The sequence below is a fragment of the Panthera pardus genome, unplaced genomic scaffold, assembly GCF_024362965.1.
Source record: "Panthera pardus isolate Hobbes unplaced genomic scaffold, ASM2436296v1 HiC_scaffold_3, whole genome shotgun sequence".
NCBI classification, from domain to species: domain Eukaryota; kingdom Metazoa; phylum Chordata; class Mammalia; order Carnivora; family Felidae; genus Panthera; species Panthera pardus.
In genome coordinates, this window is record NW_026526876.1 from 48,346,281 (window position 1) to 48,370,958 (window position 24,678).

Below are 24,678 nucleotides of genomic sequence, written 5' to 3' on the forward strand. Positions count from 1 at the left end.
ACCTTGAAAGTGAAATGAAGGATCATTCTATTTCTGGTAGAATTTCAGGAAAATAACTAAATACTAGTACTAAATACCAAATTAACTTAATATTTTTAAGTAAATCTCAAAACATTCATGGTAACACAGGAGTCCATAAGTACATAAATATTACATGTGAAAGTGTTTTCAAAAATATTTCATGGCATATAAGTTACACATAAGTTTAAAAGGCAGTGTACAATATGGATTTTACTACCTGGTAAGCCCAGTAAGACTCAAGAAATGGGTGACTTTACAGATGGCTAACAGACACAAGAAAAGATGCTCAACATCATTCATCATCAGGGAAATACAAAAGAAATCTACAATGAGATATCACCTCATCCCTGTCAGAATGGCTAAAATCAACAACACAGGAAACAAAGGTTTGGTGAGGATGCCGAGAAAGGGGAGCCCCCCTTACAGTACTAGTGGGAATGCAAACTTGTGCAGCCACTCTGGAAAACAGTAGGGAAGTTTCTCAAAAAGTTAAAAATAGAACTATCTGGGGCACCTGGGTGGCTCCATCAGTTAAGCGTCCAACTTCAGCTCAAGTCATGATCTTGCAGTTGGTGAATTCAAGCCTCACATCGGGCTCTGTGCTGACAGCTCAGAGCCTGGAGCCTGCTTAGGATTCTGTGTCTCCTTCTCTCTCTGCCCCTTCCTCACTCGTGCTCACTTGTTCGCTCTCGCTCTCTCTCTCTCTCTCTCTCTCTCTCTCAAAAATAAACATTAAAATAGAACTATCTTACAACCCAGAAATTGCACTACTGGGTACCAACCCAAAGGATACAAAAATACTGATTCAAAGGAATACATGCACCCTATTGTATATTTATAGCAGCATTATCAACAAGAGCCAAACTATGGAAAGAGCCCAGGTGTCCACTGACTGATGAATGGATATAGAAGTTGGATATATAATATGTACATATGGAATATTACTCAGCTATAAAAAAAGAATGAAATCTTGCCATTTACAACAGTATGGATGGAACTAGAGAGCAAAAGAAGTCAGAGAAAGACAAAAAACATGATTTCGCTCATATGTGTAAGAAACAAAACAAATGAACATAAGGGGGAAAAAAACCAGAAGCAAATCAGAAACAGGCGCTTAACCATAGAGAACAAACTGAGGGCTACTGGAGGTGAGGTGGGCAGGGGGATGGGTTAAATAGGTGATGGGTAAAAAGGAGGGCACTTGTGATGAGCACCAGGTGTTGTATGTGGGTGATGAATCACTAAATTCTACACCTGAAACTCATGTTGCAACTGTATGTTAACTAGCTGGAATTTAAATAAAAATGTGGGGGGAAAAAAAAGAAATGGGTAACTTTTATGTTTATGGTTTTGTTTTTCTTTCATTTTGTAAATTTATAAACAGGAGCATGAATAAGCATTAAAATCAGACAAAAGTGGGATGCCTCGGTGGCTCAGTCAGTTGAGTGTCCAACTTCGGCTCAGGTCATGATCTCCAGGTTTGTGAGTTCAGGTGCCACATCGGGCTTGCTGCTATCAGCACAGAGCCTGCTTCAGATCCTCTATCCCGCTGCCCCCCCTCCGCCCCTCCCCTCTCGCACTCTCTCTCTCTCAAAAATAAATAAACATTAAAAAAATAAGTAAAAATGTTTTTAAAAATCAGACAAAAGCAATTAAACAAAAAGTAAATATTAACTACTTTATTCAAGGGTCAATGGCAGAATTTTATCAACTGCCTGAGCTAATGATGAATTTCAATCAACACCAATTCCACTGGTGACCAATGGTCTATTGGAAACTGATTGGATTAGAGTGTTGTCATCATCATAATTTCTGAGAATTTAAAATGTGGAAGACATGAGCTTATCCCTCACAGTTCTCAATATGTGGTATAGAAAACTGGAGAGTTCAAACTTGTTCTTTTCCAAGCACATTAACTCTAGCCTCATTTAGCTAGAGTTTGTCCACATGTCCACATTCAGCTAAAAGTTAAACAGCAAAACTGTTACTGAATGAAGCAGGTCAGTTTTCTTTTATGTAAGCACACAAACACATTATAGCAAAGAAGACCTGAAAAGCTGTCCACTACCACAGAACTGAAAATTATTCAAATGATAATACAATGAACTATCCTAATTAACATGTATGGCACAGATAAGTCTAAAAGGAATATAATACATGAGAACTAGATCTCATTGGTATATTTTGTGGATCTATTATAAACTAACTATAGAAGAACACTGATGCTGGCTAATTACTCTGTCTCAGAATTCTCTTCACTGAAATAACCATCATAATTTTTACATACACAATGGAGAAAAGTAAGCAATTTTTTTGAACATTCTAAAAGCCAAAGTATATAGTGCTGTAAGCATAAAGACATTCAGTATTTCATTTCCTTTCTGAGTAAAAAATATGTAATGCTTCTCTCATCAAACCAAGGAACACATTCTAAAGCATAACATGTAAGTACTTGTGATCAATCTTGAAGTATTTTTGTATTTGTTTTACATAAAACAGTGTGACCTTTCATTCCCTCCCTGTGGTTTGCTTTAAACTGTTGTTCTTTTCTGAATAGTTGTGCTTTCTATTACATGCTGTCATTTAGATTCACTATGTCATCCCTATTATTAGAATTGTTTTGTTGTATACTTCACAATTCAAAAGGATAGTGATTATAAGAATACCTTATAATCAGCATAAAGTTTAAGAGCCATCATCAAAATTAACCCTCGCACACACACAAACAGAGGTCACTTGACAAACACATAGAGGGCAGCCCTGTGACATGAAAGAGTCTTTGAATGTGCCAGGGGTTTGACTCAAGTTTTCTTAAGGAATAATATTCTTTTTACATGAAGAAGATTCATAAATATTCGAAGATACAAAAGGATGTCAGTATAGATGGAATGATGGAAATCACAGAAAAAGAACCCAGAAGTCACTACTTAAAACATATATATAAAGCTTCTCTCAAAAATGTTATTAATTATATAATAGATTTTAATCTAGCTAACAGACTTAAATATTTAAAATTTGATAAATACAAACCCTATAATTATAATAGAAAATAATGTATGATTTATGAACCTTAAGAGATTAAATATCTAATTATGTAGTCATCAATCTTCACGAGTGGCAAAAATATTCTGACTTACTTAAGTTTATTCCACATTTGTGAACAAAAAGGGAAGGAAAAATTTCAACACAATTCAGGAGAGAAACCTGATATTTACTCCACAAAATCACAACTCCTAGGGACTACTCAATACTCACTTTAGCAGCACTAATGACTGTGGCAGTATAAGACTGAATGTTGTCTCCACAGGCTCCACCACGGGACTGATGACATCGAATCAACTGGAAAAAGAGACAGAGAGAAAAGCCAGAAAGTTATTTCTATTAAACTGTTTAATTCTACAGGCTATTAGGACAGAGCTTATTTATCAAGCAGAATGAGGGTGGGAGGGGTGAATGTTTGTATGAGTGTTTCAGGCAAACAGCTAAAAGCCCTGCCAAGACACTTTTCCCTCTTTTTATAATCTACTGGTGCCACTCAGGCAGTGTCATGCTCAAATACAATTTTTAATTATCAGATGAATAGTCTTTAAGAAATCATAAACTCTAAAATGGTAGTATTTGGGATCTGGCAGCCATTCCACAAATAAATTTTAAAACATAATCAAAGGACTTAGACTTGCCTTTCTAACATTAAATATTTAACATACTAGCAAATTGGAGGTTTTGTCCTCTTAATTCCTACATAAAGATAGTAAAAGAAAAGCCAAAAAAGAGGCAAAATAATTTATCATATTTCCATTTTCAATTAAGTCAGGGGAATAGTGGCACAAATCATGCATAAATCAACTGTGAGGCATATAGTAGCTGTCCACTTCAGAGGGCTTACTAGTATTACCACAGAATGAAAAAGACGTGCCTTTAGTCACGACTGATGTAAATAAACCAACCAAATCAATTCACTTTGATTCAATTTTCAAAGTGAATCACTAGTTTGATAGCATGATTCTCTCATGGACTAAAGCAATAAACCAGGATTAAAATCTCCACTGCTCCTACACTTCCTAAATTTAGGGTTTTTTAATTCATTAGCCAGATCTTTATATTTTAAAAAAATTTTTTTAATAAAATGACAGGGGCACCTGGGTGGCTCTGTTGGTGAAGCATCCAATCTTGGTTTCAGCACAGGTCATTTTCTCAGAGTTTGTGGGTTCGGGACCTGCATCAGGCTCTGTGCTGACAGCACGGAGCTTTCTTGGGACTCTCTCTCTCTCTCTCTCTCTCTCTCTCTCTCTCTCTCTCTCTCTCTCTCCCTGCCACTTCCCTGCTTGCTCACTCTCTCTCTCTCTCAAAAATAAACAAATAAACTTTTTAAAAATTAAAAAAATAAAATGACAATTGTAGAGTATTAGAAAAGCTCCACATTGTGTTATGATTTTAAAAGCCTACATAATTCAGAAAGAATCTACCTCTTTCAAAACATAAAAACAAAAATGCTTATATAATTTAAAACATGATTATTTGATAAATATGAATGTCACCTTTTTATTCTTCTAAAATCAAAATTTTTATATCGCTGACACTACATTGAAAAGCAATTGCTCAAAGCAATAATAATATGTTATAATGGGGTATCTTTAGAAGTCTGATATGAAATGTCAAGCTGCCACACGAAACGTGTTGTTGCATGAGCAAATTTCAAGGTCAGTAGTGAGGAAATTTTTCAAATGACAGATGATCACAAATGTGATTTCACATAGGGGAAAACAGGTAGTTTGAAAGTGATCATTTCAGCTAATAAAAAGTATCCCTTTCATTCACTCACTCGCTCATTCAGTCATAAATACAATTTCAAAGAATTATGCAAGTTATCCCTCTGCTGCCTCCTGCCACATATGCAATGAAAGACATTATCTTGGAAATACTACCATCTTTTCTCTGCTTCCAGTAATTAAAATAATCAAGGATAAATATGTGAAAATAAGCAACACTATCACTTTTTCAATTCAACTAAAACCGAGTCAGCATTTCAACACAAACATAACTAAGCCAGAAATTTTTGTTTAAAACTTTAGACTTGTTAGAAAATTACATTTGCAACTCAATTCATCAAAAATTAAAGATGAATCAGAAATTTCTGTAGTGCAAACCTCTATAAAATGGACTGATTTTCAAAAAATATAAGTTAAAAGGCAACATACAAAAGAGCAAGTATATTATTTAATCTTTTGGAAAGAAAGGGAAATATAAATACATATAACAATGAAATATATAAGCAAGTAAATAAAACATAAAAATAAAAATAAGTGTATGTAATTAGACATCAAATGAAAACTGTAACAACAATGAAGGAAGGCAGAAAGGGAGAGATAAGGATAATCAAAGTAATATTTGAACACAGTATTTGACTGTATATCTTCAGTTTGGGGCAGCAATGGGACTGGAGAGAACTACAAGAAATCCTGAACTCTTTTTATTTGGCTTGATATTTGTAGTTGTGTGAGCAAACAATTCTGCAATTACTTTTGCCATTATACGATTCAACAAATGAAATAAACGTGTGATATCAGAGTCTCCCATGCGAAACAAGGAACATATAAATAAGAAATAAATGGAGGATGAAAGGAAAGAATCCTGTGGAAAATACCAATGTCTAACCTTCATTTCCAAAATACGTGTGTGTGTGTGTGTATAGGTGTACAAATACATATATGTATTTGTATACTTTCCCATTATGTATGCATAGAAGTATGTGTGTTTCCAAACTTTGTCCACTGAAAGTGTCTAGAAGTAAAAACACCCCAGTAACAATGAGCACATCTACTGGACAAAACTAAGTATCTAAAGTTCTGGCCCATTAAAAGGAACCAGGAAAATAAGAAGTAGCAGATTCCAGGGCTGAGACAGGGCAGATGCTAGATGAACCCTCTCCCTCTTCCCTTCCCCCACTTGTGCTCTCCCTCTCGCTCTCTCTCTCTCAAAAAAAAAAAAAAAAAAAAAAAAAAAAAAGATTAAATTGACTAAGTATTTAGGAGTAATGTGATATATGCAACTTACTCTGATATAATTAAAAGGCCAATCTGAGTAAAAGATATATGGGTGTGCTTTGTGCTATTTGTACTATATTTATTCTTACAACTTTTCTATAAGCTTTCCTAGTTAAAAGGACATTTAAAAAGAACCATTGATGGGAATGCAAGCTGGTGCAGCCACTCTGGAAAACAGTATGGAAGTTCCTCAAAAAACTAAAAATAGAACTACCCTACGACCCAGCAATTGCACAGTATGCATTGATCCACAGGAAAAAGGTGTGTTGTTTCGAAAGGGCACATGTACCCCCATGTTTATAGCAGCACTATCAACAATAGCCAAAGTATGGAAAGAGCCCAAATGTCCATTGATGGATGAATGGATAAAGAAGATGTGGGGTGTGTGTGTGTGTGTGTGTGTGTGTGTGTGTGTGTATAATGGAGTATTACTTGGCAATCAAAAAGAATGAAATCTTGCCATTTGCAACTATGTGGATGGAACTGGAGGGTATTATGCTAAGTGAAATTAGTCAAGAGAAAGAGAAAGACAAAAATCCTATGACTTCACTCATATGAGGACTTTAAGAGACAAAACAGATGAACATAAGGGAAGGGAAACAAAAATAAAAACATGGAGGGGACAAAATATAAGAGACTCTTAAATATGGAGAACAAACAGAGGGTTACTGGAAGGGTTGTGGGAGGGGGGATGGGCTAAATGGGTAAGGGGCACTAAGGAATCTACTCCTGAAATCACTGTTGCACTATATGCTAACTAATTTGGATGTAAAGTTTAAAAAATAAAAAATAAAATAAAATAAAATAAAGAGAACCACTGAAAAACAAACCCAATCAGTATATATGGCATCTTGCTTAAAATTTTAGTCAAAAAGCATTTTCATTAAAAAATATTGTTACTCCAAAATTCAATTAAGTTTGCAATTCCACACTCAGCCCCAAAACCAAAGCAATCAGACACTGGTACTAAAACAATCAGAAACTGTTAATAAATACTAGCATTTACATAAATGCTATTGGAAATACATGTATCTGAAAATATTTCTTCCAAAGGATGGTAGAGCTATCTGATTAGCAAACTCCCCATAAATGCCACTACACTTTCTGATCTCTGTATGTAATGCTAGATATTATCAACACATATCTCTACAAAGGCAAGACAAGCAAGATAACTGGCACACACCCAGTATGTATCTGTGAAGGGAGTTTCCTCTGCTAGAAAATGATATGTAACTATTTGCATATCACCTACAATTCTAAATGGGTACTTTCCCACATGTGAGAATACATCTACAAGAACCAAGGGACAATTTATACATCTTCTTGTTGGATGTCTCCAGCACTCAAAGAAACATATTATATATTTAAACATTTGAAGACACCATTATGTTACCACACTGAATTGTATGCCTCTTGTCTTGTTTGAAAAGAGTAATTTGTAAAGAGCTATTTTTATGAGATATACTAGAAAATGAAGAGAAATAACAGAATGGAGCATAAACATGGCATTCAGTAAGATACAAAGTATCTATCTGTAGCAAACAGAATTTTGGAAAAAGTATCAAGGAATTCATCTACAAAAATAACTTTCTTCAGTAGTTTCTTGATTTTGTGAATTCCAGAGATTTACATGCTATGTAGTTTCTCCAAATAATTATTGTACTTACCATATCCAGATTTGTGTTAAGAACTCTTCAATAAATATTATTTCCTATTATTCTGCTATTATCTCAATATATAACTATACAAGCAAACTAAAATGAAACAAAAAATGATAATCTTCTTTGAAGTCTGTAATATTTTTTAGATTTCATCCTATATTCACATGAAGGGCACTAAATGGTATAAAAAAGATTTCACATTTTCTTTCTGAAAATTCAATTTGTCTTTGGTGTTGAATTGGATATAAATAAAACATAAAAACAACTAAAAGATTCAACAAAATGTGATCACCTATGATTTTTTTTTAAATTTTTTTTTCAACGTTTTTTACTTATTTTTGGGACAGAGAGAGACAGAGCATGAACGGGGGAGGGGCAAAGAGAGAGGGAGACACAGAATCGGAAACAGGCTCCAGGCTCCAAGCCATCAGCCCAGAGCCTGACGCGGGGCTCGAACTCACGGACCGCGAGATCGTGACCTGGCTGAAGTCGGACGCTTAACCAACTGCGCCACCCAGGCGCCCCTGCCTATGATTTAATTATTAAGACAAATAGTTTAACCCTTGTTTAGATTTAGTTGTAGACACATAACATCAATTAAATTATTCTATGCCTCAGTTCCCAATCTACCAATAAAAACAAACTCATTCCTGGGGCACCTGGATGACTCATTCAGTTAAGCAGCCGACTTTGGCTCAGGTCATGAGCTCACGGTTCACAAGTTTGAGCCCCACATCGGGCTCTGTGCTGACCACTCGGAACCTGGAGCGAATTCTATGTCTCCCTCTCTCTCTGTCCCTCCTCCACTCGTGCTCTGTCTTTCAAAATTAATACATTTAAAAAAAAATTTTTTAAGTCATTCCTGCCCCCTGATTTCTAGCTCCACAGAAGCTATTAAAGTAGTATCAATGCTGTGCCTAAGATCGATGGAGTAAAGTTCTCTACAAAAAACCAAGCCTAGGGGCACCTGGGTGGCTCAGTCGGTTGAGCGCCCGACTTCGCTCAGGTCATGATCTCACAGTTCGTAAGTTCGAGCCCCACATCGGCCTCTGTGCTGACAGCTCAGAGCCTGGAGCCTGCTTCAGATTCTGTATCTCCCTCTCTCTCTGCCCCTCCCCTGCTCATGCTCTGTCTTTCTCTCTCTCTCAAAATAAACATTAAAAGTAAACAAACAAACAAACAAACAAACCAAGCCTAGGAGTGCCTGGGTGGCTCAGTTAAGCATCCAACTCTTGCTTTCGATTCAGGTCCTGAGCTGGTGAGTTCAAGCCCAGCGTTAGGCTCTGTGCTGGCAGCATGGAGCCTGCTTGGAATTCATTCTCTCTCTCTCTCTCTCTCCCTCCCTCCCTCTCTCTCTCACTCTCTCTCAAAATAAACACATAGCAAAACTAAAAGGCAACTGACAGAATGGGAGAAGATATTTGCAAATGACATATCAGATAAAGGGTTAGTATCCAAAATTTATAAAGAACTTATCAAACTCAACACCCAAAAGGCAAATAATCCAGTGAAGAAATGGGCAAAAGACATGAATAGACACTTCTCCAAGGAAGACATCCAGATGGGCAACCGACTCATGAAAAAATGCTCAACATCATTCATCATCAGGGAAATACAAATCAAAACCACAATGAGACACCACCTCACAGCTGTCAGAATGGCAAACATTAACAACTCAGGCAACAACAGATGTTGGCGAGGATGCGGAGAAAGAGGATATCTTTTGCATTGTTGGTGGGAATGCAAGCTGGTGCAGCCACTCTGGAAAACAGTATGGAGGTTCTTCCAAAAACTAAAAATAGAACTACCCTACAACCCAGCTATTGCATTGATCCACGGGATACAGGCATTGATCCACGGGATACAGGTGTGCTGTTTCGAAAGGGCACATGCACCCCCATGTTTACAGCAGCACTATCAACAATAGCCAAAGCATGGAAAGAGCCCAAATGTCCATCAATGGATGAATGGATAAAGACGATGTGGTATATAGATATAGACATAGATATAGATATAGATATAGATATAGATATATACATACATACATATATATATACATATATAGATATATACATACACACACACACACACATACATACATACAATGGAGTATTACTCAGCAATCAAAAAGAATGAAATCTTGCCATTTGCAACTATGTGGATGGAACTGGAGGGTATTATGCTAAGCGAAATTAGTCAAGAGAAAGACAAAAATCATATGACTTCACTCATATGAGGACTTTAAGAGACAAAACAGATGAACATAAGGGAAGGGAAACAAAAATAATATAAAAACAGGGAGGGGGATAAAACAGAAGAGACTCTTAAATACGAAGAACAAACTGAGGGCTGCTGGAGGGGTTGTGGGAGGGGGAATGGGCTAAATGGGTAAGGGACATTAAGGAATCTACTCCTGAAATCATTGTTTCACTATATGCTAACTAATTTGGATGTAAATTTTAAAAAAAAATTAGAAACAAAATTAAAAAAATAAAATTAAATAAACACATAAACATAAAAAATTAAAAACAAAAAACAAAAACCAAGCCTAGAAAATTAAAGTTGAGCCCAAATACTGATCCTAAGCAATAAGGGAGATAGGATAATTACTGGTTGCCCAATTAAAACCAAAATCTAAGCAAAGAAAAACTAGTAAGTTAAATATTCATTATTGGTTGGCAATCAACTTTGGAAAATTCTTCAACACTTGCTCCATTACAAACAATCCAAACATGAGCCACACCTTACCTTGTTTTCTGCATAAGCAAGCCAACGGCTCCCAAGAGCAATAGGATTCATATTGGGCCCTGGGCAAGGATAGCAGCCTGAAAAATTTGAAATGGCAATATTGAGATATTTCTTAATAAGTTTTCTGTTGGCACATCATATTTTGATGCCATAAAAACAAAACAACCAAATGGTTTTATTTTCTCAAGTCTCACATAAAATTCCCATAAAACTGGTCATTATTTTAATAGCTGAGTGAAGTTCTTTCTTTTTCCCCCTCTACAGTTTCCTTTTGGTTTTGGCACCATTCCAATAAGAAACAAATCTGGGAACAACTGGTAATAACTTTTAGCAAAAATTGGGCATTTTTTACAGTTACTCCTAGAACAAGAAAGAGTAGCTAAAAGGAAACAATGCTTTTAGGTCAAGCAACAATGTTTAGAGAAGAAAGAAAAAGGATACAATTGGTTCATGAATTTAAAGGTAAAAGATAACAAACACCTAAAAAGAAAATGATGATACACCGGTGAGAAGAAAAAAACAGAGCAAGTACTTAAGTAAGGCACCAGCGAGGCAACGTAATTCACCAAGATTGCCTCAATGGAAAGATGATGGAAAACTAATTTGCATAATCTTGTGTATTTACATTAAGCACTCTACTTCATTCTTCTTGCTTTCAGTCCAGCCAATAGCAAACTAGTAGGAAGGATTGCTTTGTGGCTCCTCCTCTCAAGAAGAATAAATCATACAGTCGTGATAGTGGACACCATCAATGCATGGAAACTCCAATGCCGTCTTCCTGAACTACTAACCAAAACACACCACAACCCAGTCAAGTAAGTGACGTCTGTCATCCTAGAGGCTCTCCTCTCCCCTCCTAGCCATGCCAGTTAGGTCTTTGAGTCGAATGCCCTCATCATCAACTACACAAAATAACATTCCACTGAGTCACAAAACAGCTTTAAAGGATCTACTCAAAGGCAACTGCAAAATCAGACAACACAAAAAGCCTAAACTAAAGAACTTCAAGTTTATCATTCCACAAGTATCTGGTTAATATTTTTACAAATGTTCTCCTCCAAAATGTACACCAGAGGATCAAACTGAGGTATTCTATTTCACAGTTTAGGTCCCAGTTTGGAATCTAAATTTATACAATCTTGAGACAAACAAGATTTTATAAAAAAAACCCTTTTCTTCTTGTAGCAAAATAATAGCCAAATTACCTGAATCATGACCATAATAGCAAAAAAATAACATGACCTGAATTGTAAACTGCACATCTGACAATGTGTTACCCTGCAGGAAGTCCTGGTCTGTTACTGACCCTAAGAGGAATAGAGTTATCAATGTATGACAATTTTTTATCCAAAAGCATACTTATTAATGAGAAAAAGAACAATAAACTACTTTAAGACTTACTTTCAATAATAAAAATAATTTATATCTTCTGTGATATATTTATTATTTTTAAATTTATTTTATATCTTCCTCCCACTTGATTAGGGGGTATGTAAGGTCAAGAATTTGTGTCTGTTGCATTCACTGCTGAATCTCCACTGCCTAGAATAACACCTGAATGCAGCTTGATAAATACATCTGAACAAATTAAGAAAACTTTTCAAATACTCAAATAGTGTGCTCACCTAAAAGCCAGATCTCTCATTTTAAAGCCACTTTTTTAACAGGAATCTTTCAAAAACATAGATCTTTTGTAAACATGTATTACATGCTTTCTGACTCAGAAAGCCTTCTGAATAGCAACAGTCACCATTCTGAAATGCTAGTGCCACTGTGTTCGCAAGCACTAAAGAAGCACACATTGCTGCTGCTTCCATGACATAGCAGTTTTCATTTGAGCTCCTTCAAATGCCATCTATTTTGAGTTTCCCTTTTTATTTATTTGTTCAAGTTTATTTATTTATTTTGAGAGAGAAAGAGAGCTCCAGTAGAGGAGGAGCAGAGAGAGAGGGAGAGAGAAAATCCCAAGCAGGTCCTCACTTGTCAGTGTGAAGCCTCATGCAGGGCTCGAACTCACAAACCGTGAGATCATGACCTGGGCCAAAATCAAGAGCCGAACACTTAACTGACTTAGCCACCCAGGTACCCTGAGTTTTCCTTTTTAAAGAAGATAAAGATTTTATAAAGCAGATAATGGCCCTAAGAGAAGATCCATATGTCAAATGAAATACAAATCAAATATGAGGTTTCTAATTTTTGCTCATCCTAAAAAAAAACAAAACACAACTTTTTGTTTCTTTCAAGCTTTAAAGGGTTGTGTTTGGGATGTTTTGGATTTTGGGAAAACTGACCTCTAGGTAATATATCCACTGAATATGTCCACATATTATGGACACATACAAAGGACCAAGGCCCACTAAAATAGTACAAAGACAATACACTCTAACATATGTTGTGCAGTCTCTACATAGATTTAATTATTATAATCCCATTGAGTAAACTAATTCAAACACATATTCCATAGGTATTTTCAGAGCTGGAAAATGTCCTATAAGAAAATTTCCCCCTTTTAAATATTTTTTGACAACTTCCCCCTTTTAAAATGTCATGAAAAAAAGAACCAAATGAAAAACAGAAATAAATACTTGTGAACTTCAGCATTACATTATATGTAGCTAATGCCCTGAACTTTAAAGTCAATGTAATCTAACTATCACTCAATTCAGGTAACAATTTCATCTCAATAGATCTTAATAAGTATACTCTCCTTTCCAAATACTAGAAGATACTAAAGGAAAAATGTAGTTAACAATTCTTCATTTCACTTTTTGAGTCAATGTTTTTACAAACTCAGTGGACCTCAAGAATTATTATGTACTAGAATGAAAGCAAATTGTTTTTCTGTTCTCCAAAAAACACTTTACAGCTGGAATCACCAGACCATCAGCCACTCAGCACTATCCCAACTTTATAAGCATGACTCCTTTAAAAATTAACCACTGCCTCCAGCTAAACTTTGAAAACAAGGGGGGGGGGGAAACCCAATCTCTATAATACTAGGACTAATTCCAACATGTTTTACAATGTTTGTGAATAAAATAAGAGAACTGTATATTAAAAATACGGAGATTTCCAAATCGAAATAAAGGTAAAATCCAAGAATAGCACATTAAATGAAGATTCCTCCATTACTAAAGAAATATTTTTAAAGGCACAGGAGACTGATACAATTTTAGATGGCATCCTCCCATAAGGTTGATCCCTAATGGGGAGGTGACCTGATCCCATTTTGAAAAACAAAGGATTTAACTACTGTCTGTAACACTCTGCCTTATTTTTCTTGATAAAGACAACTCAAAAGATTTCAGACCTTTTTGAAAAAAACAGATGTCTGCATTTATGGTCAATTAACTCTCAACAAGGGTAGCAAGACAAGTCAATGGGGAAAGAATAGTCTTGTCAACAAATGATGACGGGCCACCTCCATATCCACATGCCAAAGAATGAAACTGAAACCTGACCTCACACATACTGCATACAAAAATTAACTCGACATGAATCAAAGACTTAAATGAAAAAGTTAAAAGTACTGCTCTCTTCCTTGGCACTGCCTGCAGGGTGGCAGCCATCTCCTAGCTGCCCTCAGACCTCTGGTGAAGTCCCCGACCATAAAAAAGAGGACCAAGAAGTTCATCCGGCACCCGTCAGACTGATATGTCGAAATTAAGTGCAACCGGTGTAAACCCAGAGGCACTGACAACAGGGTGTGCAGAAGATTCAAGAGCCAGATTTTGATGCCCAACACTGGTTACAGGAGCAATAACAAAACAAAGCACATGCTGTCCAGTAGCTTCTGGAAGTTCCTAGTCCACAATGTCATAAAGTGCTGCTGATGTGTAACAAATCTTACTGTGCAGAGATTGCTCACAGTGTCTCCTCCAAGAACCACAAAGCCACTATGGAAAGAGTAGCCCAGCTGGCCATTAGAGCCACCAATCCCAAGGCCAGGCTGCACAGCAAAGAAAATGAATAGACAAACAGCTTCTGTACATGTCATATTGGTGTTAATAAAACCATAAAACTACCAAAAAAGTTAAAACTATTAAATTCTTGGAACAAAACATAGTGGTAAATCTTCATAACCTTAGATTAAGCAATGCTTTCTTAGATATGACACCAAAAGTATGCGTGATAAAAGAAAAAAATAAGTAGGGCGCCTGGGTGGCTCAGTTGGTTAAGCATCTGACTTCGACTTAGATCATGATCTTACAGTTCATGAGATCGAGTCCTGCACTGGGCTCTGTGCTGACAGCTCAGGGCCTGGAGCCTGCTTCAGATTCTGTGTCTCCCTCTCTCTCAGCCTCTTCCCTGCTTGTGCACTCCCTGTCTCTCAAAAATAAACATTTATTAAAAAAATTTAAAGAAAAAAATAGAAAAATTGGACTTCATCAAAACTAAAACATTTGTGCTTCAAAAGACATCACTAAGAAAGAAAACAAACTCAGAATGGAAGTTTTACAAAACATATGTCTAACTGACTTGTATCCAGAATATAAACAGAACTGTAACAACTTGATAAAGAAAACACAAATAACTCATAAATTTTGACAAAGAAGATATATGTTGGTGAATGAACACGTGAAAAGATGCTCAACATCATTAGCCATCAGGGAAACACAAATCTAAAGTACAATCTGATAGCATTTCATGAGATATTAATAATATGGCTATAATCAAAGAAAGGTAGTAACAATCACTGGTGAGAATATGAAGAAATTGGAACATTCATACACTGAAGGTGGGAATGTAACCTGGTGCAGTCACTCTGCCTGGCAGCTCTTCAAGCAGTTAAGGATAGAATTACCGTATGACTCAGCAATTCAACTCCTCATTGCATACTCGAGAAATGAAAACACATGTCCACACAAATACTTATATCCAAGATAACTGAAAATACAGTTGACCCTTAAACAACATGAGTTTAAACTACACAGGTCTACTTCTACGCAGATTTTTTACAGAACACTACTGTAGATGTATTTTCTCTTCCTGATGATTTTCATACTAACATTTTATTTACTTTGACTGTAAGAACATAGTATATAATACATATAACATACAAAATATGTATGAATTGACTGCTTATGTTATTGATAAAGCTTCTGATTAACAGTAGGCCAAGTTTTGGGAGAGTCAAAAGTTATACGTGGATTTTCAACTGTGTGTGCATTTGGCACCCCTAGCCCCCATGTTGTTCAAGGGTCAACTGTGTATGTCCCCACAAAAACCTTTCATTCATGAAAATATTATTCATAATAGCCCCAAAATGGAAACAAACTAAATGTCCATCACCTGATAAATATATAAATATGGTATTATCCACACAATTAAGTATTATTCAGCAATAAAAAGAAATGAAGAATAACATCCCGTTGTCTGGAAATCCCACAGCTTATTTTTCCATCCACCCACTGAGAACATCTTGCTTGCAGTGTGAATCAAGCTGCCATAAACAACTGTGCAAGTTTTGTAAGTGGACGTCAGTTTCAAACTCCTTTGGGTAAATACCAAGGAGTGTGATTGCTAGACTGTATGGTAAGAATATGTGTAGTTTTGTAAGGAACTGCCAACTCATCCTCCAAAGTGGCTGTATCACTCTACATTCCCACCAGCAATGTATGAGCATTTCCATTACTCCACATCTTTGTCAGCACTTGGTGTTCATTGTCAGTGTTCTAGATTTTAGTCAGTCTAATAGGTGTGTGATAGTATCTCGTTTTAATTTTACTTTCTCTGGAAACATATGATGTGGAGCATCTTTTCATATGATTATTTGCTATCTGTGCATCTTCTTTGGTGAGGTGTCTGTTGAGGCTTTTGGCACATTTTTTAATTCAGTTGCTTCTTCTTGTTGAGTTTTAAGCATTCTTTGTATATTTTGAGTAACAGTCCTTTATTAGATGTGTCTTTTACAAAAACCTTCTCTTAGTCTGTGGCTTGCCTTCTCATTCTTTTGATGCTGTCTTTTGCAGAGCATAAGCATTTCATTTTAATGAATTCCATCTTATCAACTATTTCTTTCATGAATTGTGCCTTTGGTGTTATATCTAAAAAGTCATCACCATACTCAAGGTCATCTAGGTTTTCTCTATGTTATCTTCTACAAATTTTATACTTTTGTGTGTTACATTTAGGTCTGTGATCCATTTTGAGTTAAGTTTTACAAAGGCTGTATGGACTGTGTCTAGCTTCAGTTTTTCACATGTGAATGTACAGTTGTTCTAGCACCATTTGTTGAAGAAACTATCTTTGCTCCATTGTACTACCCTTGCTCCTTTGTCAAAGATCTATCTCTGGGCTCTCTATTCTGTTCCACTCATCTATTTGTATATTCCTTTGCCACTGTCACACTGTCTTGATTACTGTAGCTTGATAGTAAATCTTGAAGTCAGGCAGAACATGGCAGAAACTTGAATCGTATTACCAAACAGAAAAAGTCAATCTGAGAAGGTTATGTACTATGCGATTCCAACTATATGACATTCTAGGAAATGCAAAACCATGGAGATAACAAAAAGATCTGTGGTTGCTGGGGGGGTGGGGGGAAGGGCAGGGATGAACAGGCAGAGCAGAGGATTTTTAGGGCAGCGAAAATACTATGTATGATATTACAATGATGGATATATGTCATTATACATTTATCCAAACCCACAGAATGTACAAAACCAAGACTGAACCCTAAGGTAAACTACAAACTCCAGTTGATAATGATGTGTCAATGTAGCAAATGTACCACTCTGATAAGTAACATTGAAAATGGGGGACACTATGCATGTATAGGGACAGTGAAATCTTTGTATCTTCTGTTCAGTCTTGCTGTAGACTTAAAACTGTTCTTGGGACACCCGGGTGGCTCAATTGGGTAAGCATCCAACCCTTGATTTTGGCTCAGGTCATGATCTCATAGTTTGTTAAGAGCGAACTCTGCACTGGGCTCTCCCTAGTGTGGAGTCTGCTTGAGATTCTATCTCCCTCTCCCTCTGTTTAGCTTGCACACATGCTCTTTCTCAAAAAAATAAATAAATAAAATTTTTTTAAGAACCTGCTCTAAAAAAATAAATATAAAAAAAAACCTTTTAAAAGAACTGACATCCTACAACATGGATGAACTATGATTATCTATGTTCAATAAAAAAAAAAAAAAGTCACAAAAGACCCCATATTCTATGAAGTCCAGAAAAAAACTCTCAACACCCTCTGAAAAAGACATATAAGCACATAAAATATTAAACACCACTTTAAGAGATTAATTTGACTTTTTTATAACTGATTAATGACCCTCTTTGTTTTTTAACATTTATTTATTTTTGAGAGAGAGAGAGACAGAGCATGAGTGGGGGAGGGGCAGAGAGAGAGAGAGAGAGAGAGAGAGGGAGACAGCACAGAGCCCGACACGGGGCCTGAACCCACAAGCTGTGAGATCATGACCTGAGCCAAAGTCAGACGCTCAACCGACTAAGCCACCCAGGCACCCCTGATTAATGACCTTCTTAAAGTTCCATTAGCTTTCTGACTTATTTTTGCTTTATTTTTCATGTATATAAATGTATCATGAATTTAAGAGTATTGCCATTGTGGGGTTAAATGTGTGGGAATTATGTGGAGAGGATAGGAAAGTCACAAGTTAGTTTACTGCACACATATCCATTGAGTGTCCACTTTGTACTGGGCAACTGCCCAGGCTGTGAAAACATCATGGCAGTATAGAGATGGGAGCCTGAAAGAAGAGGGATAGATTTGACTTTTAACTTGTCCTGAGCTTAGAGCTCACATTAACCTGCCCATCTCTCCTAATAAATGTTACAAATTTGCTTCTAAACATAAAAAGGAAGCTTCTTCTTTCCAAAACTAAAAATAATCCTACATTTTTAAGATCCTTTAAATTCATTCCTTGTATTTGTTAATTCATCATTAACATAAATCAAAAATACACATAGTAACACTAAGAAATAACATTAGGATTATAAGGAATAAATTTTCCTCCCCAAAGTAAATACAGAGGCCACTGAAAAGAGTTACTTATTACACAATCCTCTGGTCTCTCCAGAGACTTCATATCTAACTTTCAATTTAAGCACACTGGAAATGACTGCTAATGACATCTATCAGTCCTTGTCTTTTGTTTTCTTAATCATACATGGGTTTTGAATTTCCACACCAGACAGCTGCTCAAGGCCACGGTTTCTATACAGGCAAATACAAAGGTGTCTCCTTTCTCATTATATTGGCTGCATTCCCTTTCTAGTTCTCTATCAGCTCTCTTTACCTGATCCTTCCACCCTCTGTCACAAATTCCCATGATGCCTTCTCTGATGGACACAGGTGTCTCTACTTATTTTACAGTCCCATCATTGTATTCATATATAACTGAGGCACTCACAATCGTATTATACAAGAGCTTTTCAAACTACTTTAGAAATCAAATGCTTGCATGATGAAAACATTATCATTAAGCAGAGAATATGTCATTCTATGTGGACTTTGGTCCTAATTCTTCAAGAACTAGAAACCAATCACTGGAGAAATACTATGTGGCACAGGCAAATGGACTACAATGAATGCTATTTTCAGTATGCCGCCTGGCTCAGCTGCATCTTTTCAGTGTCCCAGGCAGGATGGCTTATACTCATGGGATAACCCAAATTTAGAGAAACAAATATAAACATGACTCGTTTCACCTGCTAAAAGTTTCAGTCTGTATAAAAGAATAGTAGGAAGATGGCAGTAATTAAAGAAAAAAAAGCTTCTATCAAGTTAGGAAATGGCTCGCTTGTTCCTTGATCTTAAATATTAGGTTATGCTGAATTTTGTTCAACATGTTGATATAAATCACTTTAGGTGAAGCAGCATTTCAGAGACAAGAAGCTACATTCCTTCATACAAATATTTGACAAATATTATCAATCTTACCGACCCTACATCATTCACACAAATCCAATCTCTAGGGTTTTCAAGTCAAGTAAAATAATATGTAACTAACCATGAGATACTTCTCCACAGAAGTATGAAATGCGGTGTGTTACCACTATTGGTCAGAGTATTCATAGATGAAGGGGTTGGGAAGACTTGTGAAATGCTACAATGGATAGTATTCAGAAAATCACAAACTTTTGTTGTTGTCATTGCTGTTGATGCTTTCTCAACTCTTTTTTCTATGTAAACTATATATTTCAGTACAATATGTATATATACACATGTTCCCAAATCAACAAAGTGAACGTATACATGCATATGCAGTACCTGAAACAAAATAAACAAAAACCCCAAAACTTTATAGAATCCCAAAAGCCCAATGTCATATACCCTCCAGTCCTATTCTCCCAAGGTTATGCACTATCCTGCCTTCTAACAACTATACTAAACATCTGTCCTCAAAAGACATCACTGGGCTTTAAAGCACAGTTTATTACACTTATTTCCATTTTTTTATCCCCAGAAATGACAGGTGTACTTTTATACTACCCCAGTTTTCAATATTTTTTAGTAACATACCTTTCAGATTTAATGACCTTCACATTAAATAGACTTTATGGCATCCCGATATCATGAGAGCTATTTTACAAACACTACACTGAGAGAATAAGTAATAATCCTAACAGATCAGGTATTACTAAAAACTCACTTCTTGGGGCCTCCAGCCACTTGACCAAGACTTACTTATAAAGCTGTATGTCACTTATAAGGCACCTGACTCCAATACTATATACACTGCCGATCCCTTCAGATCTCTTCTTCTTATCATGCACAATTCACAGAATACAAGAGAAACTAACACTTCAATAACATTTATTTCAACTACTCGGTGGGTCCAGCAATGCAGAAGGAAGCATTTAGGACTACATGGCAAAGGTCCCAAAGGATATCGACTAAAAAAGAAAAAACAAAAGCATTAAGAAAGAGTAATAATGATTCAGTCTCCCATTCATCTTTAACTTCACTGATAGTTTGTACTTGCTAAAGGCTCATAAAACAGATCTTCCTATTCTCAAAAGGGGAAACACTCCATGTACAGGAGAGATACTCAAGAGCTGATGACTACAAACATACATTTTTCAAATAAACTCATATTTCAAGAAAATTTCTGGATTTACTCCAACACAATATGTAGGAGAATCTTCATTCATATATGCATTCATTATATTCATTTCTTTAAATATTCACCAAAAACTATTAATTTCCACCTCAGACCTCCTCCATGAGGTCAGTACTGATCTTATATTAATAATTTTTTCCTTATCTGATGACCTGTAACAGAGCTGTACTACATTCTAAACTATATTGGTTAACTAAACATCTTGGTAAAGGGCCACTGATGCTTTGAAACCAGAAAATAGCTGTGATAAAGGTTTTTCATCTTTAACAAACTGAGTTGGGGTTTGTTTTTTGGGTTTTTTTTTTTTTTTTTGGTTTTTTTGGGTGTTTTTTTTGTTTTTTTGGGGGGGGGTGTTGAGAAAGAAAGAGAGAGCATGAGCAATGTAGAGGAAGAGGGGGGAGAGAGAATCTTAAGCAGGCTCCATGCCCAACATAGAGACTGACACGGGGCTCAATTTCATAACTATGAGATCATGACCTGTGGGGTGCCTGGGTGGCTCAGTCGGTTAAGCGTCCGACTTTGGCTCAGGTCATGATCTTGTGGCCTGTGAGTTTGAGCCCCACGTCAGGCTCTATGCTGACAGCTAGGAGCCTGGAGCCTGCTTTGGATTCTGTGTCTCCCCTCTCTCTCTCTGCCCCTCCCCGACTTGTGCTCTGTCTCACTCTGTCTCTCAAAAATAAATGTTAAAAAAATTTTTTTCTTTAAAAAAAAGAAATGCAGTAAATAAATTTAAGCAGAATAAAAATGTTAATCACCATTACCATTCTCCAATAGGAGACAGCATTTCCTGAGTATATTTGACCAGGGCATTCTGATTTGCACATGTTGAAGGTCTAGTGTTCTGCCAACAGACTTTGGGAATTGTTATCTTTGGGGACTTAAAAGAAGGCAAGGTTGCTTTAAACTAAAGGTGTCAGGAAATAGTTCACATAAGAACTAAAACAGATACAGGGCCTGGAAAGATATATAGGCTTAATACATTCTGGGAAGGCCAATTGAGGCAGGAAAATAAAGCAACAGTATATCTGCAAAGAAATGAGAATAATGAGTGGGGTTCAAAATAAATGTAGCATCAGCAGCATGAAAATGAGTTGTAGAAATAAAGAGTTGACAAGGATATTGGATATTGCTAAGAAGGTTTTTCTATGTTAAAAACCTTGGAAGCTGAGATGGTAGGAAATATGTAAGATACATGTCCCTGTTGGCCCAGGACATTTCTAGTATACCTGTTAACCAGACTTGACAAGAATTAAATCAAGTACAGCATTTGTTCAAATAAAAAGACCTCAGTTTAGATGACATATTATATATGGTCATTTAGTGTATCAAAAATATAATTTTGTAAGTTCTTATCATTTAGATATACATAATAGAATATGTACTGATGAAATTAAATAATGTCCAGGATATGCTTCAAAATAATTAGCGGAAAGGTATAAATAAAACAGACTACCCATGAACTGATAATTCTTGAAACTAGATGATAAGTACATGGTGGTTCATTATACCATGACTTTATTTAAATAACAGTATGTACTTACTGAAATTTTTTTAAAAATGTTTCAATGGCATTCATAGGAGATGAAATAGTATTTCTGCGGCATTATTAATTTAATAAAACATAATATTTTCACCATATATATACTAAATGTCTATCAAATAAGCAAAATTATTAAAAATCAAAAACACATTTAACCATTTTAACGTAACTAAAAATTCATCTTCTTTCAACAAGAACTTCATAATTTCAAGGAAGAATGAACACTAATGGAGCGCCTGGGTGGCTCAGTCAGTTGAGTGTCCGGCTTTGGCTCAGGTCATGATCTCGTGGCTCATGAATTCAAGCCCCTCATGGGGCTATGCTGACAGCTCAGAGCCTGGAACCTGATTCTGATTCTGTGTCTCCATCTCTCTCTGCCCCTCTCCCTTCAGAGTACTCTGGAAGGCCTATTCTTATTCCAGTGTATCAAAAATATTACAAAGCTTGTGTCCTTCAAATCTAATTATAAGTTCAATACATAAGTCTAATGATTTTATGCCAAGTGAAATACATCAGAGAAAAACAAATATCATATGATTTCGCTCATATGTGGAACTTCAGAAACAAAATAAGTGATCAAAGAAGAGAGACAAAAAAACACAGAGTCTATAATACAGAATACAAACCAGGGGAAGGGGGAAGATGAGTGAAATAGGTGAAGGGGATTAAGAGCGCACATATCATGACGAGCACTGAGTAATGTGTAGAATTGTTGAATTACTATCACTTCTTGGCCTTTTGGCTAAGATCAAGTGTAGAATTGCTGAATTACTATATTGTACACCAACGCTTTTAAGTTGTTCCTTTATAATAAAGTTTAATTTTTCTTTTAAAATTCTATACTGGGTAATTAATTACTGAAAATCTGTATTTTTTACTTATTTACTAAAAAAACTATAAATAAATATGCTCTATAAAGTAAATATCTCTATTATTAAATCATTTATATTTATTAACTTCTCTTTAGTCACTGTGACAACTGAAGTTTTACCAACACTTATTACAAAGAAAGAAACTTAGATCTATTGGTAAGTACAACATTACTTTCAACATACACAGTCCAGTAGAGCCTAATGTTTAAATAAGGTTTAAATTTCAAAACATACATTGTTATTTAAATAAACTATCTTAACAAATAATGATTTGGGATTTTTCCCCCCAATTTAACACTCAGCTGAGACAGCAAAAGTAGGCTACCTTTATTTTTTAAAAAGAAAAAAGAAAGTTCTATTCTCCTGAACTGATTTTAAAAGGTAAAATTAGCTAATAAAAAATAGAGATTCTAAGTGTAAAATTAATATGGAGTCACAACAGGGGTGCCCGGGTGGCTCAGTTGGTTGAGTGACCGCCTTTGGCTCAGGTCATGATCTCACGGTTTGTGAGTTCGAGCCCCGCGTCGGGCTCTGTGCTGACAGCTCAGAGCCTGGAGCCTGCTCAGATTCTGTGTCTCCCCCTATCTCTGCCCCTCTCTGCTCATGCTCTGTCACGCTCTCTCTCTCTCTCTCTCTCTCTCTCTCTCTCAATAAGTAAACATTAAAAAAATATATAAAAAAAGATATGGAGTCACAACAGAGATATCTGACTTTGCAGAAGTCAGGCCACACATATCTTTGATTAATGATGAAGGGCAGAAGACCACTGATAAAATGTAACATAAATGCTCAAAAAAACCTGGTATCTGAATCTGACTGAAGTGTTCACATTGTCCTGATTCACTGCTCTGTAGCCCACACCCATGGAAGTAATGGATAGATTCAGACATGGCTCCTCAGATATGTTCTATTTCTCTATTGTTTTAATTGTAATAATGAGTAATACAAATATAATGTAATAGATTAATGCATAAGACCTGTATAAGAAACATTAAGCTAAAACAGGCCATGTAATATCCAAAGTTTCCCAGATTACCTATATAATACATTTGTGAATGAAGATGTTATTAACAAATATACGTGTTCCTCAAAAACTTTTTAATTTTTTTACATATAAATGTAACAATATAAAATCCTGCCTAATGATCTACATTTAATAATTATTAAAATATAAATACATTTCTGATCACCATAAAATCACTGATAGCTGGATTAATGTACTCATTCATTCAAGAAATATTTAATGAGAGCCTACACTGTGCTAATCAATGTCCCAGGGGCCAAAGATATGAACGGTACACATTAGGCCTTGTGATAAAACAAAAAATATCCCAGTAACATGATCTCCATTATTATCTTTGTGGATCTCTGAGAGATGAATGCAAGCCAAAGACAAGTTGTCATAATTCTCCTTCCTAGTCTACAAAATTATAAACCATGCATTATGAGTTATTACCTTATGTGTTATATATCATATATAATACATGCGATTCCATATAAATTATAATGTACTAGTTATCTCAAGAACATGAGTTCTTATCAGAAAGGATAATGTCTACTACCCAGTGCTTAATACATAGCAGATATTTGATAAACCTAATGAATAAGTATGTAAATAACCGTGATACTTCAAGAGCTACAGCAATATGATTTGGATTCCCTAGTTATAACAAACCTGGGATCTGTTCCAACAAAACTA

The 24,678-nt window shown here is 35.8% G+C and overlaps 1 protein-coding gene and 1 pseudogene across 1 annotated transcript in view; one reads left to right on the forward strand and one right to left on the reverse strand.

The window, feature by feature from the left end:
- BCAS3 (BCAS3 microtubule associated cell migration factor) overlaps positions 1–24,678 on the reverse strand; it is a 606,893-nt gene that overhangs the window by 432,820 nt on the left and 149,395 nt on the right. Inside the window, exons 11-12 of the mRNA XM_019431027.2 lie at positions 10,475–10,551; positions 3,277–3,360 (exon numbers count right to left, since the gene is read on the reverse strand). Of these exons, the coding sequence (XP_019286572.2) occupies positions 3,277–3,360; positions 10,475–10,551 (161 nt within the window). The remainder of the gene's footprint in view (positions 1–3,276; positions 3,361–10,474; positions 10,552–24,678) is intronic.
- LOC109256083 (60S ribosomal protein L32-like) lies at positions 11,337–14,447 on the forward strand (annotated as a pseudogene).